Source organism: Triticum dicoccoides, chromosome 1B (genome assembly GCF_002162155.2).
Source record: "Triticum dicoccoides isolate Atlit2015 ecotype Zavitan chromosome 1B, WEW_v2.0, whole genome shotgun sequence".
In the NCBI taxonomy this organism is placed as follows: Eukaryota; Viridiplantae; Streptophyta; class Magnoliopsida; order Poales; family Poaceae; genus Triticum; species Triticum dicoccoides.
This window is the reverse complement of record NC_041381.1, coordinates 11,470,984-11,491,653: the sequence shown is the minus strand read 5'-3', so window position 1 is coordinate 11,491,653 and position 20,670 is coordinate 11,470,984. Positions and strand designations below refer to the sequence as shown.

General features: G+C 43.1%; 3 protein-coding genes across 4 annotated transcripts; 2 read left to right on the top strand and 1 right to left on the bottom strand.

Moving 5' to 3' along the window:
• Window positions 1-3,917: 3,917 nt before the first annotated feature.
• Window positions 3,918-7,954, bottom strand: LOC119315810 (ras-related protein RIC1-like). The gene is made up of 8 exons (XM_037590285.1): window positions 7,800-7,954; window positions 7,599-7,671; window positions 7,450-7,497; window positions 7,260-7,307; window positions 5,818-5,889; window positions 5,411-5,566; window positions 4,906-5,009; window positions 3,918-4,375 (listed from the first exon to the last, which is right to left on the bottom strand). Exons 1-8 carry the CDS (start codon window positions 7,814-7,816, stop codon window positions 4,276-4,278), a joined length of 618 nt encoding a protein of 205 aa, XP_037446182.1. The 5' UTR covers window positions 7,817-7,954; the 3' UTR covers window positions 3,918-4,275.
• A 1,869-nt stretch (window positions 7,955-9,823) lies between these two features.
• LOC119315782 (tubulin-folding cofactor E-like) lies at window positions 9,824-14,976 on the top strand. 2 transcript variants are annotated; one of them, XM_037590275.1, is made up of 15 exons: window positions 9,824-10,142; window positions 10,362-10,532; window positions 10,997-11,043; window positions 11,572-11,718; window positions 11,816-11,890; window positions 12,160-12,269; window positions 12,348-12,457; window positions 12,606-12,667; window positions 12,768-12,875; window positions 12,956-12,990; window positions 13,282-13,350; window positions 13,764-13,855; window positions 13,934-14,010; window positions 14,224-14,301; window positions 14,593-14,976. In XM_037590275.1, the coding sequence occupies exons 1-15, from the start codon at window positions 9,839-9,841 to the stop codon at window positions 14,689-14,691; spliced, it is 1,584 nt and encodes a 527-aa protein (XP_037446172.1). In that variant the 5' UTR covers window positions 9,824-9,838; the 3' UTR covers window positions 14,692-14,976. The 2 variants fall into 2 exon arrangements, with proteins under 2 accessions (XP_037446172.1, XP_037446167.1); XM_037590270.1 differs by having other exon boundaries at window positions 14,590-14,855.
• A 71-nt stretch (window positions 14,977-15,047) lies between these two features.
• LOC119315799 (protein PHOTOSYSTEM I ASSEMBLY 2, chloroplastic-like) lies at window positions 15,048-16,246 on the top strand. Its single transcript, XM_037590280.1, has 4 exons — window positions 15,048-15,327; window positions 15,443-15,502; window positions 15,619-15,665; window positions 15,842-16,246. Exons 1-4 carry the CDS (start codon window positions 15,190-15,192, stop codon window positions 15,927-15,929), a joined length of 333 nt encoding a protein of 110 aa, XP_037446177.1. The 5' UTR covers window positions 15,048-15,189; the 3' UTR covers window positions 15,930-16,246.
• The last annotated feature ends 4,424 nt before the right edge of the window (window positions 16,247-20,670 follow it).

Below are 20,670 nucleotides of genomic sequence, written 5' to 3'. Positions count from 1 at the left end.
CGGGATTGTTTTGACAATAGTGGTCCACTAAGGATAGATACCGTCACCCAGGTAGCATCCTTTGTCGTAGTTGTGGCTGTTGACAGTAAAGTTCACCGGTGGGTTGTTGTCTTTGGCAAGCCTAGCAAACGCCGGCGAGCGCTGAAGCACGTTGATATCATTGTGTGATCCAGCCATGCCAAAGAATGAGTGCCAGATCCAGAGATCTTGAGACATCGCGGCCTCTAGTATGACAGTGCAATCCCTAACATGGCCCTTATACTGCCCTTGCCAAGCAGAAGTGCAGTTCTTCCACTCCCAGTGCATACATTCTATGCTGCCAAGCATCCCTGGGAAGCCCCCGCTGGCATTCATCGCCAACAAACGGGTTGTATCTTCAGGAGTCGGCTCTCTCAAATACTCAGGGCCAAACACAGCAATAACAGCCTTGCAAAACTTATACAGGGACTCTAGGCATGAAGACTCTCTCAAACAGACGTACTCATCAATGAGATCACCGGGCACTCTATGTGCAAGCATTCAGATTGCGGCAGTGCATTTCTGATAAGAGGAGGAACCAATCTTTCCAACGACGTCCTCTTTGCACTCGAAATAGTCATCATAGCCGACCACCCCTCTCTAATACAGTTGAAAAGATGCCTACTCATACGGAAACGGCGGCGGAATTTCTGATGTTTGAACAACGGATTTGTTGTATCAAAGTAGTCCTTCCAAAGAAGGAGATGCCCGCTCTCTCGGTTGCGATTCAATGTTGGACCAATACGGGAGCCAATATCTCCTCCTCGTCATCGGACGACGAGTCGTCGTAGTCGTAAAGGAAATTGTGAAAAAGAACTCGTCGACGCAGTCCATTTTGTACCTTGGCAAACTGTCGAACAGCTTGCGGGCGTCGACGAACAAGACGGTCGGCGAAGGGAGTCACGGCGCGCACAGACCAGCTAGCTGCCCTGCCGGCATCCGACGAGCGGACCGGCGTCCAACAAGCGTGCCGGTGAGGATCTGGCCGGGGCAGCGAGACGGCTTCTTGGTCGCGGTTGCAGCTGTGTTGGGGAGGAGCGGGGGTGGGAAGCAGTCGGTTCCCCGGCGGCAAGACGGCGGTGGCGGCGTTGCTGAGCGGATGTTGCGGCGCCGGCAGCTGGTAGAGTCACCGGCGGCGGCGGCGACGACGAAGGAGGCGGGCGAGGGTTGCTGTTGGATGGGGGGAGGCCAATGTGCCACCGACCAGCGGGCCCGAGGGAAGGAGAAGGCGAGCGCGCGCGTCCCTCTCGTGTCCGCGCCGATGCAAATCCGGTTAAAAAATAAGACGGGAATGGGTCGTCCGCGGATGAAAAGCGGACGCGCGTCCGTGGGCTGACTTGTGTGTCCGCGCCGACCCAAACGGACGCTAGCAGACGAAATGGGCCGCCCTGTTGAAGCTGCTTTTAGTGTACTCGAGCATATTGTATGTAAAAAAATTCAAAGTATTGTTTTTGGATTTACTGCTCACCCGTGGATTACCGTAGTTTATCTTCGTTGTTTTTTTTCTTATCTCACAGGCGAGCACTCTGTGGTATCTCATAGCAATTAACTCCTGGGCGGATTAATACATATAGTACGTTAGTAGGTGATGCCACGTGGATTTTAAATGCCATTGTCGAGAGGCTATTAATCTTGACGTGGTGATTGAATAAGAAAGGGGACCGGAAACCATGTGTGAAATGAGGAGGCGCGCAGCACAAGACTTGTTGCTTTGGATCTGGAATCAGTGATGCACCTGTGGTCATGCGCCCGATGCACGCGTATCTGTATCTGTTAGTCTACACTAGATGACACCCCACGCGTTGCTGCGGGAATTGTAGCAAGAAAAAACTGAATATATTAGACAAATGAAATATAGGTAATTTAGATAAAATAAACCCATTTCATAAAACTGAACAATGCACAACTGGCTAGAAATACAAAGATTATGTGTTTTTATATTAATGTTTGCTCCCGGTACTACTCAATCATCCGCTCAACCAAAACATCTGAAAAACTAAGTGCAAATAAAAAACCCACAATTAAATAGGCATTGGAGATTTCCTTTGGAGGTGATAATGTTTCTTCTTAGTCACTTGCATCATATCTCACTTCTTATCTTCATCTTGTGACAACATCGAGCAGTCATCTACATTAACAGGAAGGACAGTGCTGTCACTTGAAGAGTAGAAACAGAATAGTGTGCAAGAAGATATGCATGACGACGAGAAGAGAAACATACCAGTTCAGGTTGTACCATAATTCTGCAATTTTATTGAACCTCTACCTTCAGTGAGTAAATTGTTGTTATACGATAATTAGCGAGAAAATTAAGTTTGAAATGACATAAAGTAGTGAGCAAATTTGACTTAATAAGACAATTCCAGGCAAGTGAGAAAGTTCTTAATCTTAGCATAGTGAAGAACTTTGGTTCAATAACTGAATATAGCTTTCCATAAGCATATTATGCATCCCGTCTATTATATTCTAATTAATATTGTTAAAATTTATGGCTTGAGAAATCAGGATAACTTGTTCCAAAAACAATTGCATTTACGCTGTGTCAAACAACTATGACAATGAAGAGAGATTAGTAAAGTTAATCTTACTAATTCCGAAAAGCTGGACATAATTAGGCAATAGGTGTAGCACTTAAGCAATGAAAGAATAACAATCTGTTAGAACAATTAAAGCAGGATATATTCTTTATGTCTATATATTAGGGAAATGGCACTTGAGAGCACAACCATCAGGAACTGCTAGATGATTCCATCAGATAGTACTCTCGGGTGTGCATATATGTTGAATTAACTCACGACAGAAACCATCGGAATGATTGAGACTCAGTCACCGAATAGAAAAAAAAGTAACATCTGCAATCATCATCAAAATATTGCGACTATCTTGATCTGGGGTGTCTCTCTTCATGGCAACAGATCATGGTGTAGTTCATGTGTGACGCAGCAGTTCTCCTCCCCTGACCAAGCAAACACTTTCGCCGGCTGCATATCTACCTGATCTTGTTGCCTCATTGGAAGCTGATTGCCATCCTTTTCTCCCAATCTTTGTACAGGTTGAGGCGCAATACTGAAAGTGAAGGAAGTTTTGCAATACTGAACCTTTATACTAAGTACGTGCACGATAAGTTGAAGGATCGATCCTGAAAGTGAAGGAAGTTTTGCAATATTAAGATCTCTCGGATTTAAGAGTAGAGAAAATCTTCATCAGTCATTCGTATGTGGGATCGATACTGCCCGCACATTTGGAACCGCTAGGAGTTGACTACATTTTTCAAGAAATTATTAGATATTATAAATTTATTCCTTAAACTATTCTAGTTTGATTCGTTCTATAAAGACTAACTCGACGGCCCGCACATTTGGGCAGCTATATTTAATATTGCTAATTGTCGTCGTACTAGCTGAGTTTTTTCTCTTCCAGTTAATTAATTTTCCTTGCGACAACCTGTTCCTCAATAAAGTGCAGAATGTCAACCAAATTATATGAAAAGGGTTACATGTCCGGAACCATATTCGAATTTTCTATTGAGAGTAATTCAGTGCACCAAGGGCCCTTGGTAAAAATGTTTCAAACTGAAAATTGTTCATAGATTTAAAAAATGTTACCAAATTTCGTAAAATGGTTTTGATTTAAAATATGTTCACCAGCTCAAAAAAAATTTGTGGATGTTAAAAAATTTTCATACTTTTGAAAATGTTCATGAATTTCAAAATTATAACCAAATTCCATAAAAAAAATTGATTAAAAAAATGTTCACTGGTTCAAAAAATATTTATGAATTTTAAACAATGTTGATGATTTCGAAAAATGTCCGTCAATTCAAAAATTGTTCACAATTTTAAAAAAATCAACAAATGTTCCCGGATTTCAAAAAAATGTGCAGCAATTTGAAAATAAAATAGGAAAACTCCAGATAATCATATTTGAACTAATCATATTTTCATACAACTTCTGTTACAAAGTAGTGACTAAAGACAAACTCCAGATAATCAGCAACACTATGATCCTTTTCTGAAAGACGACAGGATGATGATCGACAAGCTTGGGTTAACCATAATGCAATTTTGTTGTAACCTAAGATCCATCAAATGCGCCTAAAACACTGACGATGCATAACAACAAACTCAAACTGCGACGGGGTATATTAAACACTAGTAAGCAGTAACACAGGTTCTGTTTTATACAAGTTCTGTATTCAGTATGTCCAATTCACCGCCTTCTCCAGCCCTGAGGTGTATGAATGGTGCCTTGCTGAGCTTATGAGGAGCAGCAGCTGCTGTTCTGCTGCTGTATGGGCTGCCCTTTCATGTGAACATGGACCGTCGATTTCCTCTCCACCGCAGGTTGGCTCGCCATCCTGGAGGCAAGTAAAAAAGCTCAGTAGTCAGCTAGGGTCCATCACTCGAACAGGAGGCGAGACTGTCAAATGGTAAGCATGCACATAAGATGTTTTTTTAAAGGTGGCTAAAGTAACCATATGAGGAGATAACTGTATGATATGCATTTGGCCCTCAGCGAAACTGATGTGAATATATCTATATGTATAAACTGAAGCGATAACGTTGTCAAAGAATCGAAGTAATAAAAGCTCCCATAGGAAGTATTTTGAGGAGCTGTTCAACGTTGCTCTTGCTGGCCAAGTTTCTTCAGAAAAAGCAAGGTTTTATTGCTCTCCCGGCCTCTCTTGATGATGCACATAGCCCAAGAAATATATGAACATTTGAGTTATCATATTTTAGAAACCAGTAAATGAAAATATAATTACGGAATTCCCAGAGCTTTTCTTTCCACAAGCATACAGCTCGCTTGATGACCTATCAGTGCCAAATTTAACAGAGAAACTCGGAAGAAAAAGGGCCTTCTAAGAATGTGCATTTCTTGGCTTACTTGTTCTTGATTTCTGATGACATGGTTAAGAAAGCTGTCTCCACATTGATGGCTTCCTTTGCACTTGTCTCAAGAAAATTCATTCCCAACGATTCTGCAAAAGCCTGAAATTCATCATAGATATGTTAGTCACTTGATTTCCATATTCGGAGTAATTGTCCTGATGAATAGCACAGATCAGAACTGCATTAGGAAGAGGAGTATCAAGAAGAATAAAGAAGCATGTCAATTTATCAACAGATTCATGGTGGATATTGTTTTATCGTGGCAACTAGAGAGGCATTGTTCTGTCCATTAAAATATACCATGTGTGCTCAAACTAAAATCATGGTTAGGTATTTTAGCCAACACAAAAGAGATCACATTATTTCCTAAATGTTGATAACAGAAAGCTGTGAAATTGAGTAACTGACATTAGAACTGTAGCATGGTCACAGGAATTTGTTGTCATTTGGACTCTATGGCTAATATTGTCAATGGGACAAAAAAAAAAAGAAGGGTTTACCTTGGCCTCCTCTGTATCGACGACCTTACTGTCAACCAAATCACATTTGTTCCCCACTAGAAGCTTGCACACACTGTCACTGGCATACCTATCAATCTCACTCAACCACTGCTTGACATTGTTGAAGCTTTCCCTATCTGTCACGTCATATACGATCTGAAAAGTGTAGTAAGGAGTATTAACACCACGATAATCCTATGAAAATGTAGATCCTCATTCCTGAATGATAAAGCATAGTAAATGATGCAGAGCGAAAATGAACAAGTACAGTTCAATAACTACTAGAGTGAAACTGTGACACAATTCAACCAGTCCTAAAGTACTGTATCACATCAGGGAAGTAAAACAGATCCAAAAATAAATTAACATCATGTGAATAGGATAATCAGTAATACGAGTATGCTTACAATGATTCCATGCGCTCCCCGGTAGTAACTGCTTGTTATTGTCCTGAACCTTTCTTGGCCTGCTGTGTCCCACTGAACAAGGAACAGACCATCATTACATTACAACAACCGAAAGACTGAACGAACACAGGTAGATTTTGTAAAGCAATGCTGACCTAACACATCAAGTCTCAACTAACAACTAACCATCAACGCGATAGCTTCCAATTGTTTGTAATTATGACTGCTTAGCAAGCATGTACAGTCTAAGTTGCACAGTAAGTAATTACTCAGCGAGTGACCCACTATGTTTGGTGATGTCCACACACAGGGTTTATCATAAAAGACTTCACTTATATAATATAAAGCAGTTTCCCTCAAAACAATTAAGGGCTTTAGTTGGTGCAACATTATCAACAACGATAGGCGATATTACAAAACCAACCAGGCCATTTTATTTTCCAAGCTAATATCCACCCCCCCTAATGAAAATCAGCTAAAAAAGGTGCGCAGACAGTGCAACAGAGTTGCGGCAATTGTTGAGCTAAGGGAATGCTACACAGATGGTACATTAATTCTACGTGTCACTGCTTTTCCCCACAGTTTTAATACTGAAATTATTATTCCCACCTCCCTGGTTCCACCACTGGGACATAGTTAACACAGATTTAATAACAAAAAAATATTGCCATCCAATCCCTCGAGTTTTGTCGGGACAAGACAATGCATAAATCAGAAACCCCTAATTAACTTGCAGAGTTGGTACCCAATCAACGCGATAGCTTCCAATTATTTGCAATTATGACTACTTAGCAAGCCTGTACAGTATAGGTCGTACAGTAACTAATTACTTGAGGAGTACACTGGCCCAGTCTAAGTTCGGTGATGTACACACAGGGGTTTATCATAAAAGATCTCCCTTACAATATAAAGCAACTCCTCTCCAAACAATTAAGAGCTTTAGTTGGTGCAACGTATCGGGCTCCCTAATAAAAATCAGCTAAAGAAGGCACCTCGGTCAATTGCCGAGTCCAGGGCATGCTCCACAGACGGTATATTTTCTAGGTGTCACTGCATTCCCCCCACAATTATAATAATGTAATTATCCCCACCTCCCTGGTTCCACCATTGGAGGAGCTTAAAATAGAGTTAAGAACCAAAAACTGCCAGCCAATCCATACTGAGTTTTGTCAGGACAATGTATCGAGCAAACCAACCAGAAACCTCTGATTAACTTGCAGAGTTGGTACCCACCGTTTCGGATAAAGCAATCCATGTAACAACCTAACACCACCAAGATCTAGGACAGCAAGCCCCACCAATCCCCACCCACCCACCCTTCTATATGATTTCTAATGAAGTGAGAATGAATCCAAGCACCATATATCCCAATTATTAACAGACAACAAAACTACCAAACAAATGAACTGGCATCAGCGAAATCCCTGTGAACTGAAACTCACAATCTGCAGCTTCACCGACTTGCCATCGAGCTCGACGGTCCGGATTTTCTGCAGACACATTCATGAAAAAAGGTACACCAAATTCAGTCAGAAGCCTGTACTTGCAGCAGCTACTTAATGGAGCTCCATCAATCAATCAATCAATCAATCAATCAGAGCAAAAGGGGATCCATCGTCTGTCTGCACTTACGAAATCGACGCCGATGGTGCTGATGTAGGTGTCGACGTACGCGTCGTCCTGCAAAAAGGGATCAACCAATCAAGCCTCATAAATTTTTCCTTTCCCCAATCGGAGAAAAGGGCGGAAGGAAGGAGAGGGGGATCGGGGTTTCTGCTCACGGCGAAGCGGAGGAGGAGGCAGGACTTGCCGACGGAGGAGTCGCCGATGAGGAGCAGCTTGAAGAGGTAGTCGCTGCAGCAGCATACCACGGCGCGTCAATCACCCACCCGCCCGGACCGAGAAAAAGAAACAACCTCCAAGAAACCGACGGGGAAAGGAAAGAAAGATCGGCGGCGCCGGCGGCGGCGGGGGGGACTTACTACTCGGAGGCGCTCATGGCGGGCGTCTGGGCTCCGGCGGATTCGGGGGAGGGGCGGCGCTGCTGGAGGGGATCCGGCGGAGGCGGCTGGCGTGCGCGGATCGATGGAGGGGAGCGGGGGAAGGTGGGGAGGGGAAGCAAAGGGAGTCGGGCGAGAGAAGTCTCCGCCTTTTCTTGTCTTTGGTCCGGTTATATGCCGCCATGGCCGACGGAGGACGCGTGAGGGGAGTTGGGATGGCTTAGCGGCTAATCAAAGAGTGCAAAAGTTGTCTTCACACCTCCTCTTTTTTTTTTTTGGCTAATAAAGAGTTTTAGCCTTTACTTGTCTTTACCAAAAAGAGAGTTGTTTAGCTTTTTAATTTTGTTGTGATGGTACAAAGTTGATATGTTTTGATTCGATTGCATAAGCATCGTGATTTACTAAGTGTTGTTAGATAACCAATATTGGCGTAGTTACTATCACACTGTCTAACCAATACAGGTGATGTCTATTTCGGTGGGTTATTGTTTTTGCCTAACATAGATTGGTTGATGAGATGTACAACTGCTATGGCAAATCTGAGTCGTGGGTGTTTACAATACAGATGAAGATGAACCAAGATTCATGGACAAATTATTGTGAACTCGATGCCGAAACCCTACAAATTTCGAGTGCTAGTAATATTTTGATTGGATAATTGAGAATCTTACATGTGGACTTATTTGAGAAGTATCATTTTAAGTTACAATATTATAAAACTTCTATGATATGGCGTAATAAAAAATAATGGTCAAAATCAACATCTCGAAGAATGTGTCAATGCCTAAAAGCGATAACTACTACGGTAACTCGGAAGCGTAGGTCAGGGGACAAATCAAGGGATGAAAATTAGAAATGTGTGATATGCTCATGGCACGTTTAATATTGAAAACAAAAGTGACACCCTGGATAGATGTAGGTACTTTTATGTAATGAATCATATCGGATGAGACACGCGAGAGCTTGGCATAGAGGCCAACGAAGAGCAGTAAATCATTTTTCTTGTTATAAAAAAATCATCCTTGGCGTTTCTTTTTAGAGCACAAGGCTAACATATTTTGAGTGTATATTGTGTTTGTGGTTTTCGTATGTGTTGATAACCATTTTGTTTATATTTAAGCAGTTATTAACTGGTTGTTAATTTTATAACAACCACACTCTTTATAGTGTGAAATGTTTTTGATAGGTTAGTGTTTTTCGCCGACATAAACTTTTTTGACATACCACTATAAATGAATTTTGACCAGTTAAAACACCACAATCTTTTGAGCTTTAAAGGATTTATTGATACACCGGCCTCCTTCCCCTGGCCCCGGCTATTATCTGCTGCCCATGGTTACGTGGCTCGGCTCCCCGACGCCTCAGCTCCAGCGTCCACCCTCTCTGCTCGGTGTCATCCGCCCCTGCTCTGGCGGCCATCCACCGAACCAGCTCGTCCGCCTCCCCTACTCTCCTACCCGGGGCTCCACACATGCCCTCTCGCGCCACCTTTGGCCAGTCTCTTCGCTGTCCTCAAACAGTACTCCTTCCTTCCCAATATCATAGGGGTATTAGGTTCTAGCACGAAAATTAGCGCAGGTTGTTCGTTGCTTTAGTCGTCGTACAGGTCGCAGAGAGGGAGGCATGCACGATCTACTCTAAACAGTCAAAGCTGAAACGAGCGCTTCGTTGAAACGCTGACACTGAAGGGAGCGGGAGCACGAGACCAAGCTGTGCGACAATCCCGTCGTCGACGCCAAGATGGATCGCCGGTGGGATCCTCGTCCCCAACGCCTACGCCGTGGATGGAGCTCGCCATAGATTGATGTCTCTACAGGTTTGAAAGGATCGCCCGGAGAAATAGTGTGGTGGGCCAAAGTTGAGTCATTTATTTTTGGAACGTGTCTAAAAAAAATCTATTTTGGAACGGAGGGAGTAGTACGGAACAAGGGAGTACTACTCAAACGAGTCGTGGGTGGGTCCACCCTGGTCAGCGGCACATCGCTCTCTCCTCTGCCCCCTCCGATCCGCATCACACCCACATGGCCGCCGCCGGCGGGTTCCGGCTGGGCCAGCGCGTGCACGCGGCGGGCGACCCGCGCCGCGCCGGCACCGTGCGCTACCTGGGCCCCGTCGACGGCCACGCCGGCGACTGGGTGGGCGTCGACTGGGACGGCGGCGCCGGCGGCCGCCACGACGGCTCCCTCGCCGGCCGCCGCTACTTCGCCGCCGCGGGCGACCGCTCCGCCTCCTTCGCGCGCCCCTCCGCGCTCAGCGCCGGGATCCCGCTCCCCGACGCCCTCCGCCTCCGCTACCGCGTCGACGACTTCACCAAGGAGGAACAAGGTGCGCCCATGCCTTCAAAATAGGATTTTTATGCCGCAGGATCTAGCTTTTGAGCATCTATCATGTTGATAATCCTGTCTTTCCTGGCAAGTCGGCATAAGATACTAAGATCCCAACCATTTTATTATTGTTCCTGAGTACTTTGATCTTGTTTCCTGTTGTACTTGGATCTTGTAAATTGGCAATGTGACCTCCTCACGCACGCTCTGTCGTGTTCAGATGAAATGTACGTGTTCTCGACGAGCCAGAAGCGCGTGTCGGTGGAGCTGGTCGGGACGAACAAGGTCCGGGACAAGCTCAACAACTTTGATGAGCTGCTGTGTGCGTCTGTTTCCTTTATGGGAGTAAGCTCGGCCGGATCGCCGGAGGAACTGCAGGGGTTGGTTCCAAGTAAGTTCACTAATTTTAGAATCCTTGCTTGACTTGCTCTCAGCGATACGCGGCAAACCGCCTGATTTTTGTTTTGTTTTGATGACTGTTCTGTTTCCACTGAGGTAGGACAATCAGCTGCATTCAGTTTGCCATGTTTTGGTCATGAAGGTTCCATATCTACCGCATTCAGTTCGTTTCGTCATGGGAGATAGTGGAACATACTTTCTAAATTTTGATAAAATGTAAAAACAATATGGACCATCACTCTTACTGGAACCCTTATGCCGCCTCTTACATCCTACCTTACCTCTGTTTGGAAGTGGTCTAAATTTCCTAAATGATATAAGGTACTATAGCATGAGAACCAATATTTTTTACTAATAATCTATTCGAGACTTGAAGCCAGTCAAGTATGCATACAAAGTCTATAATCAGCATCCCAGTTTCGTGAGTGTCCTGGCTAATTGTTTTGCTTGTTTCAGATCTCAGGCAACTTGATTTAACCGGGAATCTCATTTCTCAGTGGCAAGTATGTACCCCTTTTTTTGCAAGCGTACTTTCGCAGATTTGATTTGAACTCAATGACCTTTTACAATTCTTAACTCGTATGGCCATAATATATGCAACTGAATAAAATTGAAACAGACAAAATGCTATACCTGTTTGTCTTCTCATTCCGTTTGATTTTTATTTTAAAATTTGACCATGCCATGTCATGAAGACTGCAAGAGATGAGTAACTGGCATGTGGTGCTGCTAAATTTCATCACTAATAAGCTTGGAGTTGTTACTAATTTGTGTGATAACATATTAGTGTTAGTTCTGCTGTCACTTATCAGTAAGTATTTCCTTGCATGTCCTTGTGTAAGTGCTGTCCATATTCATTGTTATTACATCAGTTCAGAACACCTTTAGTACTTTTTCTGAGTTGACAGTGCATGTTTTATAACTTTTTTGCTGTCTCAACATGTCACTTTCTTTTATCTATGATTTTTTGCCGCTAATGTTAATGCCATGTATCTGCTGGAATGTTCCTAAACTGTTTGGATTTTTCTCAGGATATATTCTCTCTGTGTCAAGCTCTGCCATCTCTGGAAGTTCTTGATTTGACAAACAATACCATGGAGAATGACTTTGTAGAAAGTCCATTGCTGAAGAATATTCGTGTTCTGGTTCTCAACAACTGTGGTGTAACCTGGGGACTGGTATGTGCTATGCTGCATGCGGACTACTTGAAATATTATCAGTCGATATCAAATTATCAATCACGCTAGACGTTTGATGCCGACTTATGTGGAACAGATTGAAAAGCTTAAAGTTCCATTTGCATGTCTCACTGACCTCCACCTAATATGGAACAAGCTGAACATAATCACGGTTAGCATTTCTCCTCGTACTTCTGTTCTTATGTGCTTTACATAAAATTGCTATCTTCTTGTTCTTCATCTCATCTGCATCCAAAGAAAAGAGCAAAACACCTCAATACCTAACAAATGTTTTTGGAAGCTTTCTGCCATTTCATTGCCAATGTGCTGCATTTTAAATGGATAACCATTCCCAAAGTTTGTAGTTCATACTTTTATTCCTTCAGCAAAGTGTGCATTAACAATATTTGAGGACTAACTGTATTTTACCATCTTCTCCAGACCCCAGTTGGAAAATTTGTGCAAGGTTTCGATAAATTGCGGCTCTTAAATTTGGAAGACAATCACATTGTTTCATGGGATGAAATGGTAAAACTTTCTTATTTAAGAAGGTATAAATATATTGAACCTTTTGTACTTATGTTAGTGCTGCTTCAGCATTTCTTTCATTTGGATCTTGTGACTTGCAGCTTGGAACAGCTCCATTTGAACAAGAACAAGATAAAGCATGTAAGATACCCATCTAATCTTCCATCATCAGGGCCTCCGGCGTTCGAAAAATTACAAGTCCTTTTATTAGGTATTTTCGTGCTTGCCTTTTTCTGTATTCCCGTACTTCACAAAACTAAGATTATAAGACAATACCCTGTTCTAACAAAGTATTGCCTTCTGTGCTGTTCAAGTAGAAACAGAAATGTTGTGCTAATGGTGACATTTAAATGCCTCAGGATCTAATGAAATAGAAGACTTTCCTTCTGTCGATTCACTTAACCTCTTCCCAAGTTTAATGGTGAGCTAGTTTCCAAGGAATTATCCTTCCATTTTTTACTTTGGTATTGCTGCGTAGTTATAAATCGACACGGCTACACTGAAATCTGTTTTTCTGAAAGGACGTCAGGATTTCTGATAATCCTATAGCTGATCCTGCCAAGGGAGGCGCTCCTCGATTTGTGCTTGTTGCTCGACTAGGAAATGTTAAGATACTAAATGGCAGTGAGGTAATTGCTGTTTCTCTGGGTGTGTCTTCAGCATATATGTAGCAATACATTGCATCCTTAATATGTCATTCTTTGTCTAGGTAAGTGCACGTGAACGGAGGGAAGCAGAAATACGGTCAGTTAATCCCTTTTGCCCTTCTTGTAGGAAAAACTATTGTCCCTGTAAATTATTACTCCTAGCGACAACCAATATGGATCGGAGGGAGTACCTGCTTTACGACATACAGATCTTGTATGGCTGGCTAGCCATCTCAAGATGGTTGGCGGGGCCATATTTGTGTTTTTCTCCGTGTACCCTTACTTTTTCTTCTAGTGTTCCAAGAAAGCCTCTTTAATTCCACACATCTTTAAATAAATATGGTTTGCCTATCTTCATAATTCTGATACTTGTGATGTAACATTGTAGATACATTCGCCTTGTTATGGGAAAAGCAGAATCAAATGAACCAGAACTGCTCAAACAGCTACACCCTAGGTAAGTTTGTCAAAATTCCATTCCATTTGAGCACTAAGGATCCAATCCATTGATTTGAGCATTTTTTTTAAAGAAAATAGAAAATCCAATTGCTCAAATGGTGTTCCCATGTTCATCTGAGAAGGATGATGTTGCGATGTCATCATAATGCAGTGATCTCTCTAACTAGAAGACTCCTTGTATGGTTTTATCCTCTCTAATCAGAAGAATACTTTTGCAACATTAACTGACTGTAAAATGTTATGTTTCACTTGTTAGTCAATTAGGACTACATGGTTGGCTTATTGCTGACATGTATTTGTGTTTTCTGGCATTATTTGCCAATTTGTTTACTTCTGAAAGATACCTGATTTTTTTATCAACATCAATTAATTAATTGAGTATACTTAGGCAGCACATAATTCTAAGTGCAGGTTTGCTGAACTGAAGGCCTTTCATGGCATTGAAGATGAGAAGCCAACTTCAAGGACCTCAGGCCCACAAAAGATGGCTTCTGGGCTTATAAGTAATTATCTTGAACTAGATAAATTGGACAATAATATGGCTACATGAATGAACTGGGATTTTTCTGTCCTGCATGCAGGTATCACCTTGAAATGTGTGGGGCCATCCATGGGTGAGAAGCAACCATTGACAAAGAAACTGCCTCCTGCAACTACTGTAAGTATTTACTGGTAATCCTTTTTCTTTGGCTCCCTCTGGCACGTATTCGTACTACTTACAGTGATGACGATCATTCGTCTGATCTCCCTTTTGGCAACATACGTAAAGTAGGCTGTCAATCTGTATCTGCTGCTCTTTTCTTAAGCTGGTTATGAGATGCTACAGCACTTTGTTCCGTTCGACATTTTAACTGCCAATGTCTGTGTGTAGGTTGGGAAGCTGAAATCATTGTGCGAGAGCTTCTTTAAACTGAAGGACATCAAACTGAGATTGTTTCTTGAGGAAGAGGTATGACATATCTTTTTTCGCTAGTCTCCTCCAACAATCATACTTGGGTAGTTCTATTGTTAATGTATGGGAGTGCAATCATGGAAAAAAGCACTATTTTGGTGTCTCAAAAGAATTCGCTTATGAGTTATGAATATGCCAATATTTGGTACTCCCTCCGTAAACTAATATAAGAGCGTTTAGACTAATATAAGAGCGTTTAGAATACTAAAATAGTGATCTAAACGCTCTTATATTAGTTTACAGAGGGAGTAGTAGATTCTTGTTGAGTCATTGCTTGTTTTTTAGCAGGGATGCCCACTACCACAACTACTGGAAGAAGAGACGGCTTCGCTCGTGGAGCTTGGTATAGGCACGGGAGCAACCATTATTGTCGATGAAGAAAGCTAGTCGTCTGCTGGGAACAAAAGAAAGAATACATGTTTTTGTGTGCACGGATACCACAGTACTAATATCACTTTAAGAGAGCCACTCTCCTCCTGTTCATTTGTTAGAGAAAACATGAACTTCTTCGTGTGAGTGTATTCTGTGTTCATCCCATATTTGTTTAGACATGTGAGATGCTGTATTTTTTAGATCTGCTGTCGACAGCAGAGATACTGTATCTGTAGCTCTTTGTGGTCTTCAGGTAAGGCCGAAGTAAGCGCAGAGAGAAAATCAGCTTCATCCTTATCCTCATCATATGGCCAGGGGAGCTCACAACACAAATAATGCAGCTCACATTTCTTTCTTTCTGTGGCTCCAAAACTTCCCAGTCACTGTCCTCCTTTGTCTCTTCTTCAGAGGCTTAACTTCATGGCACTCTGAGGGTAGTTTATCTCCTGTATTGGACTGCATAGGGCTGCAACTTGCAGGTTTTCGAGGCAATCAGCAGCAGCAGCAGCAGCCATGGAGCCTGCCAGTGCTAGCTTGGTCTCCCTGAGGGCATCCGCCGCCACGAACCACAGCTGCTTCTCGTGTCGGCAGCGAGCGACGCCAAAGACCAGGACGCTTCCGGCCATGGCGTCAAAGCCTGGGGCGAAACTGGTATGTGAATCTCACAAATCTTTCAGTTCTTCTTCTTGACCGCAGCTGTTTCTAGCCGTGCTGCCTCGAGATTGCAAGTGCTGCTGAGAAGCCATTGTCTGCTTGTGTTGTTCAGGTAGCTGCAGGCTGCAAGACATGCAAGGGGAAGGGTGCAGTGGAATGTGAAGGCTGCAAGGCAAGACCAGTTTTTTTTTTTTTTTTTTGCTTGCTGCAGCCATGCATGTCTTGTCTTCTGAAGGTGTTTTTCATTGGAGCAAAGTAACTAATTGGCTGATTTGTTGATGGGTGCAGGGGACTGGCAGGAACAAGAAGAACGGCAACATCTTCGAGAGATGGAAGTACGTTTTTTTCTTCTTCTTCTTCTGATTAATTAAAAGAGATTTTTGTTTTCTGATTATTTGAAAAGAGAAATGTTAAGCCGTGACGATATGATGTATTTGTTGTGCTAGGAATACCACTTTGTTGGTGTTTGTGTTGCTAAACCGCTGGTATTAATTATGGGATTATGGTTCAGGTGCTTCGATTGCCAGGGTTTTGGGATGAGGAAGTGCCCCACCTGTGGCAAGGGAGGCCTCACGCCTGAGCAGAGAGGGGAGAGATAGAAGAAACTTCCATCAATCCTTGCATCCATGGCAATGCCAATGGCAATGGCAGACAGATACACTCTCCAAATGCCATATTTGCCATGGTTAACTTTGTCTGAATTTGCTACTATCATCTAGCGGTAATTATTATACACAATCGCCAAACGGAGTGTCAAAAACCGAATATGGTACTCCCTCCGTCCCATAATAGTAGTGTCAAAAACGCTCTTATATTATGGGACGAAGGGAGTGCTACTCATAATCATTTTGAGAACCAGCAGTATAGTGCCAGCCAAACAGAATGTTGTGAGGAAATCAGTTGGTTTCTGCGCGTATTGTCTTTTTTGGCTGCATTTGAATTTGGAGTATACATATACAACAACAACAAAGCCTTTATTTATTCCCTAACAAGTTGGGATAGGCTAACCAACCCGTGGTTCATGATAGTAAGCTTTCACGCACCATTGTCCATGGCTAATTCTTTGGAGTATGCATATGTTGTAAGTATTATTTGGAATGTGTCCATTTTTTCGTAAGCATATTCTTTTGAAAAGCCTAGTAACAGGGCGACATGTGGTGCTCATATGAGGGTGCAGGCAGTCCCTTTGCACACTTGGCTACAGGGCACATTGTCGCGGGTTTGCGCCCGTTGCAGTGGCTGCCTGGTGGGCCTTCCGTAACATGTTCAGTTTCAATAGAAAATTTTGCCCATGAAGTTCATTTGAGAAATACTATGGATAAATCCGTAAAGTGATAACAAGTTTATGTATTCTAGCTTGGTTGATGGAATTGCTATATATTTGCTAGATGGAAACATGTGTTTGCGAAAGATGTTTCCTAATGTTTCTTGCCCCAGATGCAAAAAAGTCAGAAAGATACATATATAGATCCACAATCAACAAAGCTAAGAATATCGCATTGTCCCATACACCATAAGAAATCACAAGCCATACAGAACACATAGTCAAATAAATTATTTTAAAAAAATACAACAAATCAAAAGATGGAAATCAAAGAGCGATGCTTGTCACCTTCCAACACCCGTAAGGCATACCTTGGGCAATGTAATAGAACTTCCTTCTCCCCAAAAATACTACCCAAATGATAAGTGCCAAAGCAATACCGCCCTGACGTTTTAAAACTAAAGTTGCCATCCGGAACAGAAAACAAACTAAATAAAAAGTGAAACTTGACATCCAAAAAGAAACTTGTCATGCATGGGAATTAAAGTTGCCATCTTTGTGTAACTAAACTTGTCGTAAAAAATGTTCAGAGTTGCCATGTGTTCGTGCCACACGTGTGGCACTTATCAGGTCCAAAATACTAAGCAAAAATGACACTAATGTGCTGCCAACTAAATCATTTCAGATCATTCTTCACGGATGGATTCATTAGGTCAGACACCTTCCTCACCGCCGGCCTGGTCCTCAGCCCATCCCACCATGCCCTCACACGTGGGTACGCGTCGAGAACCGACCCATATGCAGTGACCCCTAGGCACAACATGGTGGACACATGGTTGAGGTCCGCGAAGCTGATGAAATCACCAGCCAGGTACCTGGAGCTCGACTGCCTCGACCCGTGCACCTCCAGCACCTTCTTTAGCTTCTCGATGTTGCCCTACACGGCGCCCTCGTCTACTCTTTGCCCAAAGATTGGCCGGATCCTGATTTCCATGAGGATAGCATCTATTATAGGACTGTAATGGTGGGCCTCCACCTCCATCCACACGTCCACCATTGCTGATCCCTCCAGCTCCTGGTTGCCGACCCCGAGAAGCTCGGGCTTGTACTTGCGGCATACATATTTCGTGATCCGCGCGCAACTCTGCAATATATGTGGCGAGAAAGCAAGGGGTGAAACATGTTAGTAGAAAATTTGCTCATGAAGTTTCTTACCCCAGAGGCAGAAATCACCATCCCTAGAGCCAAAATGGCTGTGAAAAGAGAAAACACACACACACATGTACCACTTAACAGCTACTCAGCAACAACAACGATAAAAGAAAAACAAACACCCTTGCTATCTTCCAGCTAGCTGATTTTTCAGTCTGTCGCCTTTCAGATTTTTTATCCGGTCGGCCGCTTCAATCCCGATGATCGTTGTGTTACTAACTGGTCTTACATGCTACTAAAGGATGGAAATCTGACTGGCACTGGATTGAAATTTATCTAGACGTTGATTAGTAGGACACATAGGAGAGCCAGACAGTCTAGAGTACATACGTTCCTGGCAAGGTGGGCGGGGCTCTTGTGCTCGGTGGCGGCGAAGTCAGACGGCGACGACCTCCTACTCGACGCTGGCCTCCTCCAGGATCAAGAGCACCCTGGCTATGTTCCAAGACCTGGCTGTCTCTGTCTTCACCTCAACTGATGTGCCTACCTGGTTGACTGATAGCATAGTATAGTATTTCATCTTATCATACTTATATAGTAGATGATGGAAGCTTAGAGCCGCAAACTTGGTCAAAATATGCGCCCATGTTCCATGAGGAGGGTTTTTATATGGAGTATATACTTTTCAAAGGATACACATTTATCTAGCAAATGCTGTGGTGCTGCCATGTAGAGGTCTGAAATGGCTTATATCTTTCCCGCAAAAAAAAAGAAAAAGAAAAGAAAAGAAACGGCTTATATGTGCCTGCCATGTTGACGAAATCTCCAAGTTGGTGCTACTTGAACTCTGATCCTACCGAATGTTTAATTGCTTTCTTCTAACAAGAATTTCTCTATACTTGCTTTCTTCTAACAAGAATTGCGTTCATGACATGTTTTTTGATTTTTGGCAGCATTTCTCTTGTTTCAATGTACTTGCACAATCGATGATAAAGGGTTCCCCTGCTTTATATTATAATAAAGCAACGGCCAACAACCAACAACAAGGTTCATACAGAGAGGAGTTCAAGTAGCAAGAGGGGAGCATAAAATAAATAGTCTTGCTGGGGGCTCAACACAACATCCCCTGAAATAAAAGTGGGTAGCTAATCCGGCTTGGAAGGTGGTGGAGGGGTGGTGAGAGCGGTGTAGGGGGCGGTGCAAGATGCGAGGCGATGGAGCGAAGGTCCAATGAGGTCTCGTCGATGGCTTGCCGAGCGTGCCGCTTGCTAAGCGTCCGCCATAGCTGCAGAAATCCACACAATTTGTAAATAGCATCAGTAGCCCGAAGTGTGATCACACGTTCAATCACAAGCTTATTACACACAGTCCATAATGTCCATGATAGCACCCCAACTACCACCAGAAGGGTCGGACGAATGAAAGGTTGGTTGGTTTGAAAACAAGTCTGGGAGGTTGTCATGGCACCACTTGGCACCCAGGGCCGGCCCTGAGATCTTAGAGGCCCTTGTGCGAGCTTCATCTAATGGGCCCCTATAATAGACGCAAAAATATCTTCTAGTAAAGGATGTAGCACCGTTTTGAGATTCAATTAATTGATTTAGATGTTAGTTCTTTTTTCTTTTCTCACAACCATATAATTGCTATTTTGGCAACATTGTTACAAAAAAAAGGAGAGAACCTGATTTCTTAAATCTTGGTTTTGGAGTAAATTAGAAGAAATTATATGCTCCATCTACCCAATAATGAAAATTCTTGCAATGCCACAACCTGCAGAATTACCTGACTGCAATTCGTACAAAAAAAAGAGGAATTAAGTAGGTCAAACATCAGCAATGGCTTATCATGAATTTTGTTTATTACATCAACTCATCATATACCAGAAATAAACAGACAAGGATCAAAGAATTGGGATCCAAAACTTATATGAATGAGCAATGGCTTCGGTGCTTACCTTGAACAGTGCCTGGACTTCACATCTCCACCGCCTGCCCTTCACCATGAACACGGCTCGGACGGCCATGCTGCAGGTTGTTGCTCTCGCGTCCCTGCCGTTGTAGGTCCGTTGGGGTCCCTTGGGGCTGTTTATAGAATGCAAGGAACCAAAGAAATTTATTGATTAACTTCGGGAATTGGGGCCTGGCCTCTTAGGAAGTCGGGGCAATCAATATTTGGCAAAGAAGATGAAGAACAGGAGACTACCGAGGCGTAATTCAAGGAGCCAGCGAAGGAGAAGGGATTGATGTTTGTGCGTGACTTGTTTCCTTTTTAATAAATGGGCCAGGCCTGCTGCTCTTCTGCACTAGTATATTTTTGCAGAAATATATACATTGTATATAGCATATAGGTGCACAGCGTATGGGCCCCTGCTGAGGCTGGGCCCTAGGCCGTCGCACTCCTCGCCATGGCCTAGGGCCGGCCCTGTTGGCACCCACCACCTCACAAAGGCAACTCCAAAGGAACCGAGCCAAGGGGCAAGTGAAGAAGATGTGATTCGAATCTTCTGAAACCTCACACAGAGGGCATTGACCATCGTTAGGGCCATTACGCTTGTGTACCTTAATCTCCGAGGGGAGGCGGCCATGGACTAATTGCCAAAGGAAGATACAAATTTTGAGGGACAATTTGATCGCCCGCAGGAGATAACAGTGGCGCACCATATATAGGTACGTCATTAAACTCTAAATACTAATGGCGCACCACATCCACGGCGCGCCACTATTATCATTTTTTTTATTTGTTTTTAAAGTAGTAATGGCGCACCAGGGGATAGTGCGTCATTACTAGTTTTAACTAATAATGGCGCACCACACCCTCGGTGCGCCACCACTATTTTTTTTATTTTTCAAAGTTAGTAATGGAACTAGTAATGGCGCACCAAACCCACGGTGAGCCATTACTAACATTGACCAAAAATTTCACCA